This window comes from Malus sylvestris, chromosome 14 (genome assembly GCF_916048215.2).
Source record: "Malus sylvestris chromosome 14, drMalSylv7.2, whole genome shotgun sequence".
NCBI lineage: Eukaryota > Viridiplantae > Streptophyta > Magnoliopsida > Rosales > Rosaceae > Malus > Malus sylvestris.
The window spans coordinates 25,765,226-25,791,227 of NC_062273.1; the positions used below are offsets into that span (position 1 = coordinate 25,765,226).

The window sequence follows — 26,002 nt, forward strand, 5'->3', positions numbered from 1 at the left end:
GTCGCGCAAGTTTCCGTCGCGCAAACATGTTTTTGTACTAGTAAGTGAAAATAAAATATCACTAGACTTTTAAAAGTTACTGTCTGAAGGCCACTGCGTTAAAAATAGGTAGAATATTTTTTTTTACCAATCACGTTTTTACTGTTTAACTTTAAATTGAAACAGTTTTTGTGAAAAAAATCAATACCAAATGAGGCATTAGTGTTACAAGTACACACGAAGGGTGGAGATAATAAATTTGTTATATTTACACCTTTTTCTTAATACTTTTTCTTTAATACTTTTGGAATTCCTTGCTATATTCACACCAATGAGTGAGGCGAATAAATTGGTTACAAACTCATAATTCACGATTTGAACCTAAAACTTTTTTATTACAAATAAAGAAAAATGTTATCAAACTATAATATTAATTATCGCATAAACTTTTAATAAAATCCTTAACTGACAATCGAAATGATAATTATATTAGATATGTAAGTATTATAGCAAATACAGAGTTCCCAGGACTTTCACACATCCATTGATTCCCTTCAACTTGAGAAGGGCTGCTTCTGCTCATAGTAACGTGTTTGAGACGTCCAAAAATATAGGTGGCCAAGTCAAGCCACACATTCAACATTCCTAAAATGCAAAGCAGGAAAAAGGACGACGACATAGAGAGTCCTGGTATTTTGCTAGACCGAGAAAGATTTATATTAATTACGGAGAAAAAATGAATCTCATTTTGGGTTAACACAAATCACAAATCACTTGATAATAACAAATTGGTAATGCTAGAGAGATCAAATTTTTAAACCAAATTTGCTAACCAAATGACATGATTGTTAATGATTGGATTATTAGTTAAGTTTTGATTAACTTATTTATTTTCAACTGGTGACATGTCATTTTTTGTTCTCTCTAACATTATTCATAACAAAAGAAATTTATGGGTTTTTTTTTTTGGTGTTTTGTTAAAGACACATGTCCCGATTTTCAGTCGGTGATTATTTTCTTCTAATATTAGCCTTTGGATCGTAATGAATGGTGGGATTTAACTTTGTCGTGCAGCTCATATTAACCATCTATTTCTTGGTCACCAAGTAACTAACTAAGAGAACATTTTTGGGTTTTGGTCATCCAAATTTTGTGACACTAGTTTCACAGAGCACTCAATGCCCAAGTTGGAGCACAACCAAAAGCATGCGCATCAGCACATGGAAGCAGTTTACATCTCAAAATACAAGATTGCATCAAATTTACATGGACAAGAAAATGCCTTTGCAAATTTAAAGAGAAAAAAAAAAGGAGGAGCAAAATTATCTGCTACAATGTATATCAATCTCGTTTTTAGTCAGTACGGGGGTTTGATGGACTTGTATTTGCACCATTAGCGTCAAAATCATATCAATTTTATATGATATCTCAACAAAATCTGGATGTCATTTCATCTCAAATACGGTAAGTATGAGATGCAATTTGAACTCGGTGTATTTGACCAAAAAAGAAGTTATAACTTGGTAATAAAGTGGGTTTAGTTAGACAGTGGTATCGAATTTCTTTTGTTATTTCATTTTATTTGTGTATTCTAATTCCTCCGGTTGCAATTCTCAATCATTATTGAAATGCTCCAATTAGACAGCTTTAGACCATCTCCAAATGAGACGTCAAAGTTTAAACACAAATTTTAAATTTGAAGGCTTATGTGGCACATTGATTTTTTTTATAAATTTTGTTCTTCAACTGATTTGTCAAATTTAAACTATTATTTATTACATTATTTATTTTTTACAGTTGTAAACCTTTGGAGAGAAGTGTTGGAATCTAAAGGTCTTCGCCTAAGCCGATCAAAGACAGAATATATGGAGTGCAAGTTCAGTGCAAATGGAGGCCAAAACGAGTTAGGGGTGAGGATCGGAGATCAAGAAATACCAAAGAGCGACCGTTTTCGTTACCTAGGATCTATCTTGCAAAATAACGGAGAATTAGATGGAGATCTCAACCATAGAATACAAGCTGGATGGATGAAGTGGAAGAGTGCATCCGGCGTGTTGTGTGACCGCCGTATGCCACTGAAGCTCAAGGGAAAATTTTATAGGACGGTAATAAGGCCGGCGATGCTGTATGGCACAGAATGTTGGGCGGTGAAGCATCAACACGTACACAAAATGGGTGTAGCGGAGATGAGGATGCTTCGTTGGATGTGTGGGCACACGAGAAAGGATAAGATTAGGAATGAGGATATCCGGGGTAAAGTAGGAGTAGCCGAAATTGAAGGAAAGATGAGAGAAAATCGGTTACGGTGGTTTGGACATGTGCAAAGAAGGCCTACTGACGCTCCGATTAGAAGATGCGACTATGGGACAGAGGTTCAGGGCCAAAGGGGCAGAGGAAGACCTAGGAAAACTTTGGAAGAGACCCTAAGAAAAGACTTAGAGTACTTGGATCTAACGGAGGACATGACACAGGACAGAACACAATGGCGTTCTAAGATTCATATAGCCGATCCCACTCAGTGACTTGGATTTTCCAAGTCTCCAACCGAGAAGTTTTCCTCATTCGGGAAATTAAGGGAACACTACCTCAACCTATATGCTCCACTCACAAAGCTTCAACATACAAGCTTCAAAAAAAGAAAATTCAAAGAACTTAGCGAAGAAGGCTTTGGTGTATTTAACACAATACGTTGAAATGAAGGAAAGCTTATTTATTGATACCCCCGATAAGTTACAAATACGTACATATACTTGAGTCAAAATAAACAAACAAGAGGGAGCCTTCACAAAGGTTGCTTAGGAGAAGTCTCAGCAGTCGGTAGAGCCCCAGAAAGAGAAGGCACCGGAGGGGGATCATTTGGAGCCTCAGTACTGGACAAAACCCTAGAAGGAGGAGGCATCAGAGATTGATCATTTGGAGCTTCATTACGCGGTACAGCCCCAGAAGACGAAGGCAATAAATGCCTTTGGAACAAACCCACAAATCTCTGATGATCAAGTAAAACCTGACCATCAGATTCCTTCATCTGGTCAAGCTTCCTCTTCATGTTTGTAGCATAGTCATGTGCGAGCCGGTGCAACTGTTTATTCTCATGCTTGAGCCCTCTAATCTCCTGTTTGAGACTCATCACTTCAGCCGCCAATGATTCAACTTGGCGGGTTCGAGCAAATAGGCGTTGGGCCATATTAGACACAGAACCTGCACACTGAACACTGAGAGCCAGAGAATCCTTAACAGACAACTTATCAGACCGTTTGGAAAGTAGTCTGTTATCTTTGGGAGTGAGAAGGTTCCTGGCCACTACCGCAGCGGTCATATCATTCTTCATCACGGAATCCCCAACGGTAAGAGGACCAGTAGGGGAGACGAAGGATGGGCGCCATATGTTGTCTGGAGAAGGCGGGGATGCCTCTTCAACAAGGTTCAAGTCAAAACGACGGTCGGAGGGGCCAGACATTTTCAAAGGTGTTGAAGAGAGAAGAGGTCGGACAAATCAAGATCTTAGAAGTGCAAGAATGGAGTTTCTACTGGTGGATATTCAAGTGTGCTTTGGAACTAAATGTCAGCCCCTATAAAAATCTGCACTCGACGAAGCTTCAGAAATCGAAGAGGCGCCTGCTCAGAAATCGAAGAGGCGTTTGCTTTCTCAAAAGCTGGGCTGCTCAGAGACCACGAGGGTCGATCTCAGAAATCGAAGAGGTGTTTGCTTTCTCAAAAGCTGGGCTGCTCAAAGACCACAAAGGCCGATCTCAGAAATCGAAGAGGCTTGCTTTCTCAAAAGCTGGGCTGCTCAGAGACCACGAGGGCCAATTTCAGAAATCGAAGAGGCACCTACTTTTCCAGCCTTGTCAGCACCTGTCACACGCACACTCAGCTTTGCGGAAATTATGGGCATTCTGTCGAAGATTTCTGGCGAAGTAGAAAGCACATGAATCGTACTGTTCAATCACCCACTTCCCACACATAACAGTAGCTCATGGGTACCACAGATAACTTTGCCAAAGTTCTCTGACAAAGTTGAGACACGTGAAGCTTGCAGCTCCCACTACATCGCTCTGACCAAGAAGGGTAAAAGAATTGCAAAGAAACAACACTAACAAAGTTTAGACACATAAATTTTGAAGGTCTAGCTACCATATTATTACCCACAAGGGTAAAGGAACAGTACCACTGCTGGATAATTGGAAAGTCCCGGTGTGTCAACCTCTGTGCTTCGTGGCAAGGTAGACTAGCAAACATGCCCAACCTTTACTCACATTCGAGAAAACACTCCTAACAAGATTGCTTGCTCCAAAATCGAAGAGGCACCGCCCTCCGAATCTCGAGAGCCAGACTCCCAACATGATTACTTTCTCAAAAATCGAAGAGAGGGTAAAGGAACAGTACCACTGCTGGATAATTGGAAAGTCACTGTGTGTCAACCTTTGTGCTTCGTGGCAAGGTAGACTAGCAAACATGCCCAACCTTTACTCACATTCGAGAAAACACTCCCAACAAGATTGCTTGCTCCAAAATCGAAGAGGCACCGCCCTCCGAATCTTCGAGAGCCAGACTCCCAACATGATTACTTTCTCAAAATCGAAGAGAGGGTAAAGGAACAGTACCACTGCTGGATAATTGGAAAGTAACTGTGTGTCAACCTCTGTGCTTCGTGGCAAGGTAGACTAGCAAACATGCCCAACCTTTACTCACATTCGAGAAAACACTTCCAACAAGATTGCTTGCTCCAAAATCGAAGAGGCACGACCCTCCGAATCTCGAGAGCCAGACTCCCAACATGATTACTTTCTCAAAAATCGAAGAGACACCGCTCTCCGAATCTCGAGAGCCAGACCCCCAGCAGGATTGCTTTCTCAAAAATCGAAGAGGCATTATTCTCCGAATCTCGAGAGCCAGACCCCCGACAGGTCTGTAATCTTCACACGCAACATCAGCTTTCCAAATACCACAAACCACTTTTTCAAAGTGCTCTGACAGAGTTAAAACATGTGAAGCTGGCAGCTCCCACTACCGTGCTATAACCAAGGAGGGTAAAGGAATAACATTATTACTTGATGTTAGGGAGACTCCTATATATGTCGACTTCCATCCCTAACGGACAGGCAGACCTGCAAAAATGCTCAACCCTTTCTCTTATCTGAGAGGGCACTCCCAACAAAGCCTTTCGAAATATTCAGCTTTCTTTCCCCCCGATAATACCTCTGTAAACAAGCTATACTAGAGCAAGAATATCTCATATCATCAGGGTTAAAAGCAAGAGTATCCCATATCATGCTTTTTCCCTGTCTTTTCCTTTGGCCTTGTTCTTACCTGCAAGACAAGGAGAAAGAGAGCAATCAGTCAGCACTTGGAATCAAGCTTCCAGCCAGGAACTGACTGCCTGGAACCCCTTACCTGATTACTTACCTGGCATTGCTCTCGAGTACTCATCTTCAACATCTTATGCTTCCAGGGAAGATACCGCATCTGCCTGAGGAACAGATAGGGCAAGTGAGAAGGATACAAGGAAGCATGTGGAGACAAGCGTAACAGCACACGTGCCGATACATCCACTACTCTATCAAAAGCAAAAGTATCCCATATCAGCAGGGTCGAACGTACTCTAGATTTGATGGACTTGTTTTGACCCTCAAATTCTTCAGTCGGCCTTATACTCTGGAGGAAATCAGAAAACCCTCCAGCCTAGTTCAAGAATAAGCATGTGGAAAGTTACTTCTTCAAAAGCAAAAGTATCCCATATCATCTCTCCTCATTTTTCTTCTCTTTATCCTTCATGCTGCCTGCAAGATAGGGAGAATGTGAACAATCAGCCGGAGCTCTGATTGCTTACCTTGTCTGTCACCTCTTTCAGCAGATCCCCCAGCTCGGCGACTTGGGGGACTCCTACTACATGGTTTGTATCTCGCTTGACCAAGCATGAAACTACAAGTAAGCTTTAAGTGAAATTGATACATTACCTTGTGCATCTCCACCAGTTACAGATACCACCCCTGGATGGAGGAAGAGTACTTCCAGAGAAGATGCCACATCTACCTATGAGACAGATAAGGCAAGTCAAGACGATACCACACTCCGGTACTTAGAAGTTTCGTGGCTACGAGATCATTCTCCCACAATATTTCCTAATGTCATTGGTACTAAATCATTCACTTGTACTCACTAAAGGAGAGTTTGAACCTATGTACTTGTGTAAACCCTTCACAATTAATGAGAACTCCTCTATTCCGTGGACGTAGCCAATCTGGGTGAACCACGTACATCTTGTGTTTGCTTTCCTATCTCTATCCATTTATATACTTATCCACACTAATGACCGGAGCAATCTAGCGAAGATCACAAAAAGTGACCGTTTTCGCTACCTAGGATCTATCTTGCAAGAGAACGGAGAATTAGATGGAGATCTCAACCATAGAATACAAGCTGGATGGATGAAGTGTAAGAGTGCATCCGGCGTGTTGTGTGACCGTCGTAGGCCACTGAAGCTCAAGGGAAAATTTTATAGGACGGCAATAAGGCCAGCGATGTTGTATGGCACAAAATGTTGGGCGGTGAAGCATCAACGTACACAAAATGGGTGTAGCGGAGATGAGAATGCTTCGTGGGATGTATGGGCACACGAGAAAGGATAAGATTGGGAATTAGGATATCCGAGGTAAAGTAGGAGTAGCCAAAATTGAAGGAAATATGAGAGAAAATCGGTTCCGGTGGTTTGGACATGTGCAAAGAAGGCCTATTGACGCTCCGGTTCGAAAATGTGACTACGGGACAGAGGTTCGGGGCCGAAGGAGTAGAGGAAGACCTAGGAAAACTTTGGAAGAGACCCTAAGAAAAGACTTGAGTACTTGGATCTAACGGAGGACATGACACAAATGAGCGCAATGGCGTTCTAGGATTCATATAGCCGACCCCACTTAGTGGGAAAAGGCTTTGTTGTTGTTGTTGTTGTTGTTGTAATTAGTATTTTGAAACAAAAGATAAGTATAAAAATTATGAAAAGCATTTATTAATTACTAAAAATAGATTATGAAAAGCAACTTTCTCTGTTGCCTTTTCATGTCATGCCACATAGAAATTGACATTTCGGTTGAAAAAGATTAAGGATGTTTTTTTATTATTGTTATAACTGATGTGGACTTTTTGACATATCCTCATTTGACTCGACGATGTCTCCACTCATTATAAAAATGCTCTAGTCATACTCATACAGTTAATATCTTCTCCTATTCCATACTTATTATAAAAATGCTCTAGTCATACTCATACTCATTTCGCCTTTTAGGTGCAAGTAGAATATTGAGCAGTCAGGCTAGCCGAACTGAGCCCACATAAGTTTTAGAGTCTCTTAGCCCAACATTCTTACTCGGGCCCTAATATTTGGGCCTAAATTATTTGATTTATGAAATATTAAAGCCCATTGAACGAGCCCACATTCAATTTGGTTCAGAATAAGAAATGAAAAGCCGTTGAGGCCGAGACAGAGAGCGCGGGAAAGATGTTAGTTAGCCGTTGCGCAGTTCAATTCTCTTTGGGGACTTTCTTCAAACACCTTCCGGTATCAAATCCGGCGACGCTCTGTCCGTAAAGATTCAGACCCAAAACCCTAACCGCCGCCGCAATTCGTAGCTCGTCTTACTTTGAGACGTTAGATTCCCGCCAAAAAGAGCAAGTCCATCTCTATGTCGACACTCTTCTCCAATGGAACCAGGTTTTTTTCTCTCTCTCTTTACACTTATGCTCTGTTTGGTTGCTCAGAAAATTGTGGGAAAATCATGAAAAGATTACCAATTGATGAAATTTTTGAACTTGCAGAAAATGAATCTGACAGCCGTTAAGGAGGCGGATGAGGTAATGGAGAGGCATATTGAGGGCTCGCTCGCAATCATACCGCCTGTTAGAAATTCTTATCTCTCTCACTGTAGCCCTTCGTCCGAAAACCTCTGCCTTGTAGATGTGGGGAGCGGTGCGGGTCTTCCGGGTTTGATCTTAGCTATTGCTTGCCCAGGTAAGTAACTACTGTGCAAAAGTTCCGATTTTTTTTGTTGTTGCAGTTTTTTGGAAATTTGTATAATTTGTTCAGGTTTCGCTGGATAGGTTGGGAAGTGACACTGATGGAGTCTATGAACAAGAGATGCATTTTCTTTGAACACGTTGTCGGTCACATTGGTTTGTCGAATGTTCAAGTTGTAAGAGGAAGGGCAGAGGTATTGTTTCATCTTTTTCGTAGATATAATTTTGTTTCTAGAGATGTCAAATTAAGGATATGAAGTTTTGTTATAGGACAGAATTTGGGGCAGGCTATTTGCTTCAGGGAATAATTTGATGTAGCGGTAGCCAGAGCGGTTGCGGAAATGAGAGTTTTAGGTAGGAAAGAAAAATTCCTGTCTTGATTCGTATGTGTATTTTGAGTTTCATTGCTATGTGTGAGTTGCTGATTCTTGTTACTTTGGTGGTCAGCTGAATACTGTCTTCCTCTGGTTTGCGTTGGCGGTTTGTTTGTTGCTGCAAGGGGCCATGATCCTCAGGTATGTAATCGAAAAGTCTTATCACACTAACCATTCATTTCTGAAATCATATCCAAAATGTCACTAAAAACTGAACTGGTTAACAATCTTGGGTTGTGGGAATTCTGTCTAGGGAGATTTGTGACTTTAATTACTTCAGCAACGTGACGAACAGCCCATTTTTTTCTTCTATTGTGCAATTAAACTATTAGATATGAAATATTAAGTACTCTGCATATTTGGCACATTTGAACAGGAGGAAGTTAGGAATGCAGAAAAAGCAATTCAGATTTTGGGTGCTTCCGTATTGAAACAATGCACAGGCATGTCATATCTCTATTTGAAAACTTAACAAACCTATCATGTATATGGGGGGGGGGGGGGGGGAGAGAGAGAGAGAGAGAGAGAGAGAGAACTAAAACATGTTTACTGATGTAACCTCTGTTTGTATCCAGTGGAATCGCACAGCCCATATGGACAAAGAACTGCCATCGTGTGTTTGAAAACTTTTCCTACACCAAGAAGGTATCCTCGCGATCCAGGTACTCCAGAGAAAATACCATTGTAAAATAATTCAGATGCCCCCAGTTCAAATGTTATATATAATTGGCTTGGTGTTCCTTCCCCCTTCATCAGTTATTTATGTAACACCTTCTGCTTTGGAAATGAAATGCGACATTCTGCAAGTTTTTTTTTATTATTTCTCATCGAGATTGGCGTGGGCGTTTCTTCAAATAATTTCGTGTCTCATAAATCAAGAGAACTTTCATGATTTCCATTGTGAGCCTTTTACAGTTCTACATTCACACAGGTTTTATTTCAGTGAAAATTTTCTAGGGGAAAAAAAACGGATAATATTGATCCCATCTACATAGTAACTCGAAAGAAAAATTGAGCTCAAGAGCTAGAGAATGAGATCTGAGCTGATGAAAAATAGGAAGTGAACAAATATTTAGGATAATCTCATAAGGTCAGATTTTAGTATGAATTTTTCAGTGCCATAGTAATTGCTGCTTTTAAACCATTAAATTATTGCTGGCTGAGCCATTAGACACCTCATTTGGTGGCAAACTAACCTACACATTGGTTGAATTGTGCCCGAGGTGTTCTCTACCGGCCACTCACATCCGCAAGATCTCATTGCATCCCCACCTTTCTTTCAGTCAATCTGTACTTCTTAGGGTCTCTCTCTCTCTCTCTCTCTCTCTCTCTCTCTCTCTCTCTCTACAAGGACATTGGACGTCTATGTCAATTCTAATGGTCCAGAGACGTACTTCAGTGTTTGCTCCACCTTTAGCCAGCACCACCCAGCCCTTTTGATCTGAAAGTTTGGGGATTGAAGTCAGCTTTTGTAGCTTAAGAGAAACTAGAAAATTTTGGGTACTTGAAATCTTTGCTAAGCATGAACGTAATCAGGATTAAGCTTAGGTTTTACCTTGTAAAGCATTGTGTGGCGTAGATAACCCGTTTTGCTTTGCCTGTATAGTTGACACCTGCACACAAGATTATCCAAATTAGATCATCAGTTCTATTGTTTATCCTTTAATATGATACTTATCTTTGAAAAAAGGAGGTAAATCTCATACCTATCATTCTTCTCGTAGGTCAACAACGTTATTTAAATGACAGCAATCAGCAAGGATTGGATTTGAGGCAAAAAGAAGAACAAAATGAATTAGGTTAGAATAACGGTGTGCTTTCTGTCCTGAGATTATAAAATTACTGTGTTACCTAACTTCTCCACTTGTAATATGAAGTTAAGAACTAATGGTAGATCATTAGCATGTTAAACATCCACGTAAACGTTGTACGAAATTTGTAATCACATATTAAAGTAAGTAGATTTCTAATTAATCAGCTTTGGATAAGTCCTACTTTGGCTACCTGCTCCTGTCAAAGAAGCTCCTTATTGTAGAAGGTAGATTTAGAAGATAATCTTGCTTTAGCTGCCTAAATTAACCCAACTTAGAGCGAAAGGAAGGTGAGATTAACAAGTAATCTCTCTCTCTCTCTCTCTCTCTCTCTCTCTCTCTCTCTCTCTCTATCTATATATATATATATATATATATATATATATATATATATTATTAATGCATGTCAATTGCCAAGTTGCCAACCAATCCTGCTTTAAGCAGAGGAGTGTATCTCTCTTAGGTGATGTCTTTCACATATGTCATCTGCCACTTTTAAGAAGGTGTTTCCAGTTTTCATTAATTTATTTATTTTTAATTTGAGATTTAGCCTCTTGATTTGGGATTTATATCATATTTTGTCATTAGTCAATTATTGGCTCTAATGTATTTGGATTTTCCCATATTTTTCTAATTTGTCATTTGTGAGGTGGGTTTCCTATCTGTAACTCTCTGATAGCCAACAACTTAAACATTTGGATTTTTTAATATTTTTGCCAGAGCATACTGAAGAATGTGACTCCCACATGCATCTTGTGACAGAGAAAAATTCCACCCAATAATTTAGAGCACACAAAAAAGAAAGCTCAGAAATTGTTTGATCTCTTTTATTATATTATAGTTTATAGCCTCCAAAGCAAAGTAAGAGAATGTACAAACACTGTTCCTCCTCTCATTAACTAAACCAAATCACTAGCAAACACACTACTCAATCTAGAATGTCACAGCGACGGTATCTCAATACAATCACATATTTTCTATGTGAAAAGTTCACGATTGTCTTTAAATACCGTCACTGTAATATATCATGTGCATATAAGTTTTTCTCGTAGAAAAAAGTAAATTAGGGTCCTAGAGTTCGCTAGGAATAAAGACCTGCCAGACTTTGATGTCACAGTCCAAACCACCACTGTAAATAACACAGGAGGAGTCAGATGAGCTGCAATGGTCATCAATTGTAGCAGTTAAACACTTAACCGGACCTTTATGCCCTTCCAAAACTGCTAAACATGAGTAACTTCTATTAACCCCTCTCCAAATTCTTATACTTTTATCTGCAGAGCCACTACACACCAAGTCTGCCACCACAGCCAAGCACAATATTGACTTGGTATGACCTCTAAGCGCACCCAGAACTTCCATATTCCCACCCGCATCTTTCTTCTCCCAGACCACAATGGACCTGTCACATGCACCAGAATACAACACACACCCATCACTGCTCATAGCTAGTGCATTCACCCCAGAATTGTGCTTTTCAAGTGTAGCAACTAAAAAGTGCTTTTTCTCCCCGAAGTCCTTTTTCCAAACCTTAATTTTTTTGTCTGCTGATCCAGTGTAAACATGTCCATCATTTGATGATGTTACTGCATTTATAGCATCATCATGTGCATTTGTCACAGACTCCAAGCATTTGAAGTCTGTTGTGCTCCAAACCTTGAGTGTACGGTCCCACGAAACGGAGTAGAGCAGCAGCTCATCGCTCGACAAGGCCAGTGCAGACACTGCGTCCACATGATGCACCCATGTGCACTTCTTGTGCCTTCTTATTTGGACATGGTTCTTCGGCATCAGGAGCTTCGAGGCGCGGTCACCAAGCGTTGGCAGCGTGGCTAGCCGCGAGCACTTACGAAAATCAGGCTCCTGGCTGTCGATTTTCCACACTCGGATTTTGTGGTCCTGATGAGCACTGAAGAGCTTGTCACCTGAAATGGCTAGGGACTTCACTGCACCCTTTCCTGCAGCCACCATGTTGCGATCATGCTGAGTAGGGTTTTCGTTGTCGAATTCCAGTAAAGGGTTGCACCTCCACGACCGGATTTCTCTGTCAGACGAGCCGGTGTAGATGAAGTTTCCGGCTAGGGTTAGAGAGGATATGTAGGAGTTGTGGCCCTGCAAGGTGGTGAGGCAGTGGTGGTAATTGTTTGATGGAAAGCTGTGTTGCCTGTGGGATTGTGAGGTGAGAGAAGGAACTGACTGGAGACTTGGCTCAGAAGAAAGGTAGGGAAACTCTGATTGGTCATAGAGATCATTGCCTGAGTACTGATAGGATGAGTTGCATTCCATGACTGATCATGTTACAGAGGGAGAGGGAGAGGGAGAAGAAAATGAGTTATTATATAGGGAAGGAAACAATGTTGGAGCATTATTAGGAGGCCTATATAAAGCTACAAAATATAAACAAATAGATTCTATGTTGGCAAAATGTGATGTAGCAAATATGGGTAAAGCTAAAGATACTAAATTTGCAAACTAAATGATGTATCATTAATAGGAATAAGCACGTTTATCAACATTTAAGTAATAAATCAATCATCAACTTCCATGTCCTTTAGTTTCCAACATTTAGTTTATAAATTTAGTCTCTCTAGCATTACTTAGCAAATATTAGTTTATTAGGTGGGATGTGGAGCCTAGGAATTACTTGTGCATCTATCATGATTTTCATCAAATTATGCCATACTTCTCTTACTCCAATGCAAGAGGACTTTTTCGATGTAGCTGTCACTCTACCGCATGATATTATTAGTTCCTTCACGTTATGAAAAAAATTATTTGTAACTTTGTATTCTAAACTTTATAATATATCAATTATATTGTTCACTTATGTTATAACTTCATGTGGCAGTATAACACATATCACACCCCCGAAATGCTACTACCCAGACCAATAACACGGCACCGCATGTTTTATGTTCTCTCGTTGTGCTGCATGATTAATTTGGTACACCCTCACATTAACGTTGCTATTTCATGCAGCGAGGGACATAATCAGATGGTTCTGTACATAGTTTGGACCTATGAAAAAACAGTGCAGGATTCAACTATTTTGGTCCCCATTTCGATTGCTCAGTTTTGTCTTTGTCACTGAGTCTGACCCTCCACCATATTTATATAACAATTTCTCCCTTTTTTGGTGGAGAAATTAAGCTCCACTCACCCAACCCTTTCCCTCCACCTACGCTAATATGGTTTGTGATTAACCCATGTTTAAGGTCTGATTGCCACCTAATTAATTATGATGCATGGCCAAAAGATTAATCTAATTTTGAGGGCATTTGCAGGTGAGCAGAGCCATCCGCTTCCCGATCAGCAACAATGGTACAAGGTTTTCCATAACTGAGTGAGAAAATGCTTCTCGATTTGATTTTTTTTCAATATTCTAATCCAATGGTTTTGGGTGTGTGCTTAATTTGACCTCATCAGTATGATGGACGAACAATATGGTATGAGGACTTGAACCCCCACTGTACAACCTACATGTCGTTGGGGTGAGGTGAAATGAAGCACATACCCACAACCATCGTTCTCATTCTCTTAAGTAGTTCTTGGACTCGAGGACTCAGTCTCTATTGAGCGGTGAATCAATTTGATACTCTGCTTAGTTACAAACTTACAGTGCAAGGCTCAAACGCTGTGATTCGATTTCTTTTAAGTCGTTTTCCTAAAATATTGTGAAATTACCTGCAGAAGAGAAAAAAGACAGAAAGTTGATAGGTTGGGTAGCTAGGCAGAGTAGTCACATGTGAGCTCAACATTGCCCTTGGGCATAATTGCTTGATGATCTCTTTCAATTGAAAGTTTGTGTCTCTCTGGTTCTTGCTAGCAATATGGGGTTTTTTTTTTTTTTTTTTGGCATTCAACTCCCATTTTTTTTTTCAGTTGAGATGCTCTTCGGATCTCATTGTCTAGAGTCAAAGAATCAACAAATTTGAACCACTCAAATTCAATCTGACGGTTCTTATTTACTTAATTTGTTGGTACACCTAACACAAATCAAAGGCCTGAAGATCTCTCTCTTGAACGGTTCGAATTACTAACCTTTAGACTTTGGACAGTGAGGTTCGGAGAGGATCTCAACTCCATTTTTATCCCTGCAGATGGAAAATCAAATGGACAGGTGGGACCCACCCCACGAATGGAACCTCTGGACCTATCAGAGAGTGATAAGTGTTTGAGCTCCCCTTGTATTAGACCCCATCGTTTTGTAGGTACAATTGTTCTCTCTTCATCTTTTTAGGCTAACAAATGATGGTCCTTTTTGGCGCATATAAAAACGTACTCTTTGACGGTGACTGGCCTCTGACCTCCAATGGAACTAATTAGGAGCACGAGAAGGATGTTTTGTTGGTGCTAAATGTGCATTATTGCAATATGGAAACATTGGCTTATTATTTATGCACCTTTGATGGCAATTAAGTGATGCGTTATTTCATATCTACTTTCTAATTGCACTTTAAAGCCTTATTTTGGAGAGAGAGAGAAAGAAAAAACAGGTACCGCTAGATTGTTATTGTATTGTCAGTTGTGTATCAGACTACAGTAATAAAGCAATTCTTTTTTTTTTCTTGAGTTACAGGGAAGATGAGCGTCGAACTGATGTTACAATTGATTGTTGTTGTACTGTAGATGAGATGTGTTTTTTTTCTTTTATAAATTGATTGTTTAAGTGTTTTCCACTAGTATTATTATGGGATGTGTTTTTTTTTCCTGGTATAAATTGATTGTTTAAATGTTTTCCACTAGTATTATTAGTTATCAATCAGACTACATTTGGTTGAAGCTCAAGAAACAATGAAGATGAGAGTCGAACTTTTGCGTGAATATGGATGTCACTTGTTGTGTAACATCCCACGTCGCCCAGGGGAGTGATCCTTAAATGTATATTTCCATCCCTACCTAGCACGAGGCATTTTGGGAGCTCACTGGCTTCGGGTTCCGTAGGAACTCTGAAGTTAAGCGAGAATGAGGCCAAAGCACTCCCAGGATGGGTGACCCACTGGGAAGTTGCTCGTGAGTTCCCAAAAACAAAACCGTGAGGGAATGGTAAGCTCAAAGCGGACAATATCGTGCTACGGTGGTAGAGCAGGCCCGAGATGTGGTGGACCCGGGCTGGGATGTGACAAATGGTATTAGAGCCAATCCATGGCTAGAAGTGTGCTGACGAGGACGTCGGATCCCTAAGGGGGGTAGATTGTAACATCCCACATCGTCCAGGGGAGTGATCCTTAAATGTATATTTTCATCCCTACCTAGCACTAGGTCTTTTGGGAGCTTACCGGCTTCGGGTTCCATAGGAACTCCGAAGTTAAGCGAGAATGTGAGTGATCCTTAAATGTATATTCCTATCCCTACCTAGCACGAGGCTTTTTGGGAGCTCACCGGCTTCGGGTTCCGTAGGAACACCGAAGTTAAGTGAGAATGAGGCCAGAGCACTCTCAGGATGGGTGACCCACTAGGAAGTTACTTGTGATGTATATTTCCATCCCTACCTAGCACGAGGTCTTTTGGGAGCTCACTGGCTTCGGGTTCCATAGGAACTCCGAAGTTAAGCGAGAATGGGAGTGATCCTTAAATGTATATTCCTATCCCTACCTAGCACGAGGCCTTTTGGGAGCTCACCGGCTTCGGGTTCCGTAGGAACACCGAAGTTAAGTGAGAATGAGGCCAGAGCACTCTCAGGATGGGTGACCCACTGGGAAGTTACTTGTGAGTTCCCAAAAACAAAACCGTGAGTAAATGGTAAGCCCAAAGCAGACAATATCGTGTTACGGTGGTAGAGCGGGCCTGAGATGTGGTGGAGCCGGGCCGGGATGTGACATGTTGATTCTTGTCTTACGTTGATCAATTTTCTTCAATGCATTAGAAAATTTTATGAATGGTTTGAAAATCGTTCGAAGAGTAGTTGGCATGCCCTTAAATTCAAATTGTGCCTTTGAAAAGAAAAGAAAAGAACCTATTGGCATTGCTGAGCTAAGAACCACAATGTATGGACATGGTAGTCTTCTCTCATATTTCCGTGTCATGTTCTGTTGTATCACTGTGTTGTATCGTATTCCCTTGTGGTCATACAACAATTCATCTTATTAATTTAACGTATTCCCGTATCTTGTCGTGTCATATTCCCGTTTCCATATCCGTATCCGTATCCATGCATCATAGGCCAAGAATAGTGTCTCTCTCTTGGTAGTGGCTCTTGTTATCCACAATTGGTTGATGATACCTTCCATTTGGGACACACTTGCTTTTGTTAATCTAGTCATTGGCCAAACGCCAAACAGCTTGTTGGATTAGTGCTTGGGGAATTAGTAGTTAGAGACTCAATGCAGACATATTTTGTAAGTGACTTCTAATCCTAACTGCCACATCCTGCGACTTCTGTATATATACGGTCCTAGGCTAGGCATGCCCTAGTCCCACTTTCATGTTTTGTGTTCCATGTACGTACTCCTCTCATTTTTAGTTGTTGGATATTAAGAGCCAAAATTAAGAGGCGGTCTGCATGAGGTGAAAAATAACGTTTATAAATTATTAAAAAAAATGTGCATAAATCATTCTTCTTAAGTTTTTTTATCAAAAAAAAGTAAAAAAATATGCGGGGGAAATTGCACTTTCACGACCGCATATCAACTTTTTGAGAGCGTCAACAATAACTTTTGGGAAGATTATGTATAATGAAGCCTTTTTCTTTTGATCTCAATTCTGAAACCATGTTAAACCCTCTTAATTCCATTTCTAATCATTCATTCAAGCACCCTTTTCTCCCACTAGCCTAATTATACCAACCTACAGCTTTTGGTGGGACTGAGAGGGGACCTCAAGGATTGAAATGTATTATTTTACGTATATTTGTATATGTACATAGACGGATCAATGGCACCGTTTTTTTTATACACTTTTTGACACATATTTTTGTAAGGCCATTTCATAATGTATTTTATCGATTTGAACTATCTATCTTTTAGGTATTCCTTAAAAAATCATGTCAACAAAAAATCACCAAAATATGAAATCGCATAACTGTTGGATTAAGGGTTTAGGGTTCTTTGTAGAACGTACCCGTCCGTTTTCATCATTACAAATGAATATCTTAATGGTTTCAAATTTATTTAATTTTTTACAAGAATAATTTATGAAAGATGTTCAAAAATATTGATGTTCAGATCATTAAAATACATTACAGAGTAAAAGATTGTGTAAAAAATATGGTGCCACGGATCATCCCCATATACAGACACATGTATGTGTATAGTGATGAAAGCAACATCAAGGTGGAATATATATTCATATTCAAATGTAGAAAAAAAAGCCTGTATACTCTCCTCTTCTGGTTTGATCTACTTTCCACTGCATACATCATGTGATTGATGAATAATAATAATTAATGGTAATGGCACTCAAATGTTATGACCAAAACCATGTGTCTGTTAGAAATCCAACTAACTATACTCTCTCTCTACTTCCACATTTGTCTTTTGGTCCCATCTCCCGTGCATTTGCAGATGACGACAATGGCTCTACCCTCACCAACCATTATCATCAGTTTCTGCATCAAAATCTGCATTTCTTGTCCTTCCCCTCACCATTCACCATTCACATGCTTTGTTCTACTTTCTTTTTCTTTCTTGATATCTCAATAATAAGGGAAATGATTTTCACACTCTTATCTTCTTCACTTGCGTTTTTTTCTCTTTATTTTCATTACTTGATTCATTACTGATTTATTCATTTATGTGGATGTAATGACTCTTTGAGCCAGTTTTTTGGGTGATTCACCCCTTATGTTACAAAAAAAAAACCCTTCTCAAATAAAACCCAATAAGTTAACTATCACAGAGTGGCCTAGCGGTTGCGAATGAATTTCAGGTCATACTCCACACGCCACATCTTGGGTTCGATTCATGGCGATGGTGAATCGCACGATGATGGCCCGAAGGAGACTGAATACCTATGTGAGTATTCCTGACTCCTAAAAAGGTGAACTGCTGTAACGAAGCCCACCAGCTGGTCCCCTTTCAAGAATAATAAATAAAACTCAATAAGGATAAGACCCTATACGAGTTGGTCCATGTTTACCTTTCCCTCCTTGGGTTTAGGACCCATGGAAGTCCTTGCTAAGTTTAGCCCAAGTAATTGCGTTTGTTTGCACTCACTAACTTTCACTAGATTGGACTGGACTAAGGGGTAGTCTAGTCCTGTGTTTGATACAAACCGGGGCAAGCTTTAATGAGACTCGTCCCGACTAAATGGGACTAGGCACTTCGCTAAAGGGTCTTAGCGAAACCCCCCAAAATCTGCCGGACTGCTAAGCCAACTCCTCCCTGCTTCGTCCCTCCTCGCTTTGCCCCTCCTCGCTTCGCCCCTCCCATCTACTTGTCCCTCACAAGATTCGGAACCCAGGTCCAATATATAAACTATGCCCCTGCTTCGCCCCTTTCATCTACCATTTCCAAATCCAGATCCTGCAAAATTCGAAGCAAAATAGGCAAAAAATTATGCAATATTTCCACTTTCAAAACCAGATCAAAATCCAAAATTATAAACAAAAAAGCCAAATTTTTTTTTTTACAAAAATCTTTGTGCGTCTGAAACGCACAGCAATCACTCTAATCACACTGCACCTAGTCCAGACTCCCTGATCGTAGACCTTCACCATTGACGCCGGAGAAGCAGACCCATGAATACCCAGATGACTTAGACTCTGATTTGGGTTTTGATTCGCCAATTGCTTCCCAGAAAAATTAGGAAGAAAAGAGGAAGATGAACGGAAAGAAATACGAAGAAAAAGATGGAGATGAAGCGAGTGATGGACGAATAAAAATTTGGAAGAATCAGAGGGAGAGGGACGGAGCAAAATAAGGAAGAAAAGGGGGATTAGCGGAAAAGAATTGGGAGTAAAGATGGGAGGTTTCTAGAATGAAAAAGCCAGACAGTAGTAAGAATAAAATAATACTAAATATGTATTAAATAATATAAAATATTAATAAATATGAATTAAATAATATGATATTAGAATTTGTTATTATCCAGCTTTTTAGTCCGACACTGCACCAAACGTTTTACTAAGTTATTCCAGCTTAATTTAGTCTAAGCCAGTCCTGGTTAGTCCCTAAAGCTAATCCAGTCCTAGATAGTCCGGTACAACAAATGCACCCATAAGGGCCCAACAAACCTAATAAGGCCCAAGCCCTTACATAATCATTTTAGCACCGCAACAATCTAGAGTCATAACTCTACCAAAGAAGAGTAACGATTTTCACACTCTCATTTTCTTCTTTTACATTCTTTTACTTATTTATTTTGAATCAATTAATTTTACTTTGAGGTATTCAATCCGAAGGCTAGAAGAAAAAATTTGCAGAAATCATTTTCTATAGAAAAAAATATTTTGAAACTCAATTCGACCAATTCCATTACCCCTTTTGGGAATTTAAAAGGAAAAATAATCATTTAAATTGTTCTTACTTAGAAATGATTTATAGGCATGTTTGGGATTGATTTTGAAAAAACCAAAAACACTAATAAGTAAAACCACTTCTACATGGACACTTGTAATTAAGTGTTTTTTCCTCTAATTTTTAAGTGTTTTTTTTAAGGGACCAACTGAGGCTTTGCCATAGTCCTTCTGAAAATCGAAAAGACTTACAGAGACATTTTAGTCTTCAACTGGCCACTATCGTGTGGTTTACCAGCACCAGGAGTCAAACATGACGTATCAAGTGAAATACGAGTCTAAAATTCGTCTCTAACTACTAATCACTCTGTAGTGATTATTTCTCAATTAATAAGAGAAATGTGATTAGTGAGAAGAGATCCTCAATGAATGTGAGACACTTATAACATTAATATTGCTTGATTTTATTCTTTTTAATTTTATTACAAAATACAAAATTACCAAAGGAGAATCCTATAAATAAAAAACAAAATCCAATCAAACAAAAACAGAAGAAAACAAAAACAAAAAAACCTTCCCGCGCCCTCTCACCAACCGGCCCGGCCCGGCCGGCCTTCACTTTTGTCTCGTAGTCGTCGTCATCCTCCAAGATTCTCCACTGCTTCTCCTCCTCCTCCATTAATTAACCGCTAATCACCATTTCCATTAGCTTAATTAACCCGCTACCTCCTCACTCTCACTCTAATCCTCCAATGGCCTCCAAATTTCCCACCTTTTCTCCGGCCTTCACAATACTCCTTACTATCCTCTTCCTCGACTTGGCTTACTCGTCCACCATCGGAGTCCGACACATTTCGCGCCTTCTCGAAATCCAGGACCGCGAGAAGGCGCCGCCGCACGTTCAAGTCGCTGCCGCTCGCGGAGTCCTCAGCCGCCTCCTCCCCTCTCACTCTTCCAGCTTCGACTTCCAAATCGTCTCCAAGGTATCTCAAATTTCTCCTTTTTTCTAGTTGTAACTTGAAAAGTTCTATTTTTTTTCTTTCAAATTTAGGAAAGGTACAATCTTTTTGTCAATGAGTTATATATATATATATCTGTAGCTGAAATATTGTTAATTATGCTTCTAATTCCATTTGGGATGTCACCTGACGGTTTCCGAATCCAATCACACAACTTTCCTGCGTGACAATGCGTCATTGACTTGTGATACCACCAAATTGGACTCCCATGTGTGGGGAAGTTCTTCCCGGATTTCACTGTCATGAAAAATTGTGGTTTATTTAATTTGCAGGAGCAATGTGGGGGTGCATCTTGCTTTATGATCAAGAACAATCCTTCTTTTCGCAGACGCGGGGATCCTCAAATTCTGTATGTTGGCATTGCCTCTCCTTCTCAATAAAATTTAACATTGAATCAAACCCATCGACAGATATAATTTAATAGTTGAAGTTGCCGATGTATATTTTCATGTGACTTTTGAAATTCCATGCTTTAACTAGAATTTCTGGGGTCACTGGAGTGGAGATTTTGGCTGGTCTGCACTGGTACTTGAAGAATTTGTGTAATTCACATATATCTTGGGATAAAACCGGCGGCGCGCAACTGTTTTCAGTGCCGAAATCAGGGTTGCTCACCCGGGTACAAGATGCCGGCATTCTGGTCCAGAGACCTGTTCCTTGGAACTACTACCAGAATGCTGTTACTTCCAGCTGTAAGCTTCTACTTTGACATTGTTTTACGTATTCGCGATTTCAAAGTTCAAACCTTGTAACTTTTCTTTCAATAAATTGGAAGTGATATTTTCTTTTATCTGATTTCTTGAAGATACATTCGCTTGGTGGGATTGGGAAAGATGGGAGAAGGAGATTGACTGGATGGCCCTTCAAGGGATCAATTTGCCACTAGCATTTACAGGGCAAGAGGCTATTTGGCAGAAAGTTTTCCAGGTCACTTTCTTTCTCGCCTTTGCTTTTTCTTCCCTGTTTTCGTCTTGTTAAAAATAACGAACAAATCAATGGTTTTTTCATTTCTCACCAATGTCTTGTTTATCCTCTAGCAGAAATTTAATATGAGCAAATCAGACCTGGATGATTTTTTTGGAGGCCCCGCTTTCCTTGCTTGGTCTCGTATGGGAAATTTGCATGGGTGAGCTTTCTTAGACTGCAAAAATTTCCGACTTTGTAACAATGTAGCCTTTTTCCTTGATGATATAAAATGTTTTTTCGCAGATGGGGCGGACCTCTACCTCAAAGTTGGTTGGATCAACAGCTGATTCTGCAGAAAAAGATTCTGGTCAGAATGTATGAACTTGGAATGACTCCAGGTACTAATTATCACAAGACATCTAGCCTCGAATACTTTTTAAATTTAGTACTTTAAGTTCTTTGAAAGGGAAGAAAAAGGACATTAACACGCATGATGTTTTCATTCCTGCTTTTAGTCCTTCCAGCCTTTTCCGGAAATGTTCCTGCAGCGCTCAAAACTACATATCCATCAGCGAAGATAACACACTTAGGAAATTGGTAAGTACTGCTACGTTCCACTTTTATAATCTAACTCTTAAATACCTGACCTGTGTTTTTCAACTTTTGTTTCAGGTTTTCTGTTAAGAGTGATCCTAGATGGACCTGCACCTACCTTCTTGATGCAACTGATCCGTTGTTTGTTGAAATTGGGAGAGCATTCATTGAGCAACAAGTAAAAGGTTGGTAATCTGGATCTTGTGCCTTCCCACTTTATATTTGTGGATATAATATTTGTGTCAAACACTAATTCTGTTCTAATTTCTTCTCATTGGTCAATTACCTATTTGTTCAGAGTACGGCAGGACTAGTCACATATACAACTGGTATAAGGGTTCCTCCACTTACCTTCTTCAAAAGCTCATTCTTCCATTATTTTATAATCATTGACATCTGCTAGATAACATTTATAAAACTGGTCATTAAATTCTCTCAAATACATGTAACCAGTTTGTTTCGTTCTTTTTGTCTCCCAAATAATTGCCTGAGCTTTAATTAAACTCCAAATATTATGTTAACATTGTTTATGATTGAACCTGTGCAGTGATACTTTTGATGAGAATACTCCACCTGACGATGCTCCGGAGTACATATCTTCATTAGGTGCAGCAATCTTTAGGGGTATGCAAAGTGGAGACAAGGACGGTGTCTGGTTAATGCAGGTAAAAGGAATTATCTCCAAGCCATATGTTTTATGAGAATATGGTTAGTTACGATGCGTCCTCAATGCAATTATGCACAGATCTGCTCACTTTTTGTTTGGTATGCTAATGAGTTTCCAGGGGTGGTTATTTTCATACGATCCATTCTGGAGGCCTCTGCAAATGAAGGTTAGATTTACAATTTATTTTCTCCAACCGTAAGCCATTTTAATTTCGTATCTTTCTTGCTCCCTTTTTTCTCGGCTTTGGTTGACAGTGAAATGTGCTTATTTCAGGCACTTCTACACTCCGTTCCCACGGGGAAGCTGGTAGTACTTGATCTGTTTGCTGAAGTGAAACCTATATGGAGTACTACGGAGCAGTTTTATGATGTTCCTTACATCTGGAAAGTCATATATCTAAAGCTTGACAATTATGTCCATCTTGAAGTTTAAGCTGCTATAAGTCCTTTAGTGTATACTGCAGAGGGACATTTTAAGTTCATCTATGCTCTTTCTTCTTCTCTGAAGATTCTTATTTGATTGTCGGAGTTCTGTATTACAGGTGTATGCTGCACAATTTTGCAGGAAATGTTGAGATGTACGGAGTTTTGGATGCAATAGCATCTGGACCAATCGATGCTCGTATAAGTGAAAACTCAACAATGGTATCCACCCATAAAAAGTTCGCTTAGTCATGATATTATAAGTTGTTTAGTAATCTTTGATTAGGCTTTGCATCAACACATGTTAAACGCCTTCATTTAACTACGTAGTATCTTCATATGATTAATCTTATCGATTACTTTTTCTGAAGGTTGGTGTTGGAATGTCAATGGAAGGTATAGAACAGAATCCTGTTGTTTATGATCTCATGTCTGAGATGGCTTTTCAACACAACAAAGTTGATGCTAAGGTAAGCTTAAGTTGTTTCCTAATCCCGTTGAACGTTAGGATACCTGTGACTTGTAACTGGTGATTAGGATATAAAACCGAAAAATCATTCACTCATTCCGATTTCAGGCCTGGATTGATCAATATTCTGCCAGACGTTATGGCCGTTCAACTCCTTCAATACAAGATGCCTGGAATATACTATATCATACCATCTATAACTGCACTGATGGTGCCTATGTAAGTTCCCAGCTTAAATTCTTTTAGTATCTTCATCTGTAGGATAATTTCTCGCTACTTATTACCTCGAAAAACATTTTTATCTTTTCAATTTTTGCAAGATTGCATTGGCTCAATCTTGTTCCCACACAACTTTTCAATTGGATTCCATAAATCATGGTCAGTTCAAATTTTTGTTAGTGCATTGATGCCATAATTAGTAGTTCCTACTAAAACAGGACAAAAACAGGGATGTGATTGTGGCATTTCCCGACGTTGATCCATCCTTAATATCAACACTGTCAGAAGGTCGTCATCAAAATGAGAAACCAGAAGCAGGAAGTGCAGTCCTCAAGGAAGTAACTGATTCGTTTGATCGCCCTCATTTATGGTATTCAACTTCTGAAGTAATACATGCATTAGAACTCTTTATTGCAAGTGGAGATGAGCTCTCAGAAAGTAGTGCTTACAGGTTAGCCCCTTTGAGTACGAAAAACCTCACGCGCATTAGCTTTTTCGCACTTAAACTTTTTGTATTAGTTCTATTTGACATTTTAAGAGGTCGTGCTTGGTGCGATGGCAAGTGCCTTCGCCCATGAGCAGTAGGTCTTGGGTTTGAGACTTGGGAGCAGCCTCTCCATAAATGGGGGTAAGGCTAGCCGACATTCACCTCTCCCAGACCCTGCGTAAAGCGGGAGCCTTGTGCACTGGGTACAATCTCAATCTATTTGACATTTTAACTGTACTGCTCAGGTATGATCTTGTTGATCTGACTAGACAAGCCTTATCTAAATATGCAAACCAGCTCTTTCTAAAGGTCATAGAGGCTTATCACTCAAATGATGTCCTCGGAGTGGCACGCGACAGCAAGAAGTTTTTAGACCTAGTTGAAGACATGGACGCACTCTTAGCCTGCCACGATGGATTTCTCCTAGGACCCTGGTTGGAAAGTGCGAAGAAACTCGCACAGGACGAAGAACAGGAAAAACAGGTTCGAATCCCCATTGAATTACATTCCCTAAATAAACTTATGCTAGCAAGGAAAACAAGATTTTGTCTTTTCATCTGATGTGATCCGAAAATGCAGTTTGAGTGGAATGCTAGAACACAGATAACAATGTGGTTCGACAACACGGAGGAGGAAGCAAGTCTGCTTCGCGACTATGGTATGACAAGTGATGTAACATTGAATCGTCTGCGATCTGCGTCCATATACATTGCTGTAAACATCTGTCTTTTCGATTTTTTCGTGCAGGAAACAAGTACTGGAGCGGGCTTCTACGCGATTATTATGGCCCTCGAGCAGCTATATATTTCAAGTATTTAACGAAAAGCTTGGAGGAGGGCGGCGAGTTTGGATTGAAGGATTGGAGGAGGGAGTGGATAAAGCTGACGAATGATTGGCAAAACAGCAGGAAGCCGTTTCCTGTGAAAAGTACTGGAAACGCTCTCAACACATCCCGGTGGCTTTTTGATAAGTACTTATTAGGAAGTGCTTCTGACATACAACCACTTAATGAAGCTGCTTATCCGAGATTGTAATTATAATGTGTTTGAATAATATGGATATGAAGACTTTGTGTGATGGATTGCCGTTTTCTTCAGTAATTAAACTGATGAGAGTGGCAATGCATCCCATTTCCGTCCATGCTGTTTCGGGTTCGAAACTTCCTCCTCTCAGGAGCTATAGAAATAGTTTCAAACCATTACCATGCCCTTAATAATTATAATTTAAAAAAAAAATTGATAAGTTTGGCATACTTCATAGACATTTACAACAAAACCCTATTTTTATGTTTCTTTTTTATTCATTTTTAAAATAAGTTATTTGTTGCTACTTGGTACTACGGTTTACTGAAAGTACTCTTCGTTTGTTCAAAAACCAAAAAGAAAGGTCATTTGTTTACCACATCATTACGGGTCTTACAAAATAAAAAAATTAAGACTGACTGACGAATAACGTGTCAGTGTGGCTACACATATAAAATCAAGATGCCTTATATTTATTTATTATTCAAATATATTCATGATCTCACATATAAAACTTTCTTTATCATTTAAGTTTATTATTTTGATGTATACACAAAAATTGTTCGTGCTTCTATTGGTTGAGTGTATATATTTTACATGATATGATGCTAGAGGGATCATTTATTTAAATC

At 39.7% G+C, this 26,002-nt stretch overlaps 2 protein-coding genes and 1 pseudogene across 3 annotated transcripts; 2 read left to right on the forward strand and 1 right to left on the reverse strand.

Moving 5' to 3' along the window:
• Positions 1 to 7,321: 7,321 nt before the first annotated feature.
• LOC126598622 (uncharacterized) lies at positions 7,322 to 9,166 on the forward strand (annotated as a pseudogene).
• A 1,805-nt stretch (positions 9,167 to 10,971) lies between these two features.
• LOC126598672 (protein JINGUBANG-like) lies at positions 10,972 to 12,523 on the reverse strand. Its single transcript, XM_050265030.1, has one exon. The coding sequence runs from the start codon at positions 12,455 to 12,457 to the stop codon at positions 11,243 to 11,245; it is 1,215 nt and encodes a 404-aa protein (XP_050120987.1). The 5' UTR covers positions 12,458 to 12,523; the 3' UTR covers positions 10,972 to 11,242.
• Positions 12,524 to 20,058: 7,535 nt separating this feature from the next.
• Positions 20,059 to 25,546, forward strand: LOC126600643 (alpha-N-acetylglucosaminidase-like). 2 transcript variants are annotated; one of them, XM_050267243.1, is made up of 19 exons: positions 20,059 to 20,548; positions 20,857 to 20,933; positions 21,065 to 21,276; positions 21,390 to 21,511; positions 21,622 to 21,710; positions 21,794 to 21,888; positions 22,006 to 22,087; positions 22,163 to 22,269; positions 22,383 to 22,413; positions 22,632 to 22,749; positions 22,870 to 22,917; positions 23,025 to 23,133; positions 23,292 to 23,395; positions 23,545 to 23,643; positions 23,751 to 23,861; positions 24,080 to 24,312; positions 24,594 to 24,831; positions 24,928 to 25,006; positions 25,096 to 25,546. In XM_050267243.1, exons 1-19 carry the CDS (start codon positions 20,318 to 20,320, stop codon positions 25,380 to 25,382), a joined length of 2,472 nt encoding a protein of 823 aa, XP_050123200.1. In that variant the 5' UTR covers positions 20,059 to 20,317; the 3' UTR covers positions 25,383 to 25,546. The 2 variants fall into 2 exon arrangements, with proteins under 2 accessions (XP_050123200.1, XP_050123201.1); XM_050267244.1 differs by having other exon boundaries at positions 20,063 to 20,548; positions 21,625 to 21,710.
• Positions 25,547 to 26,002: the final 456 nt, after the last annotated feature.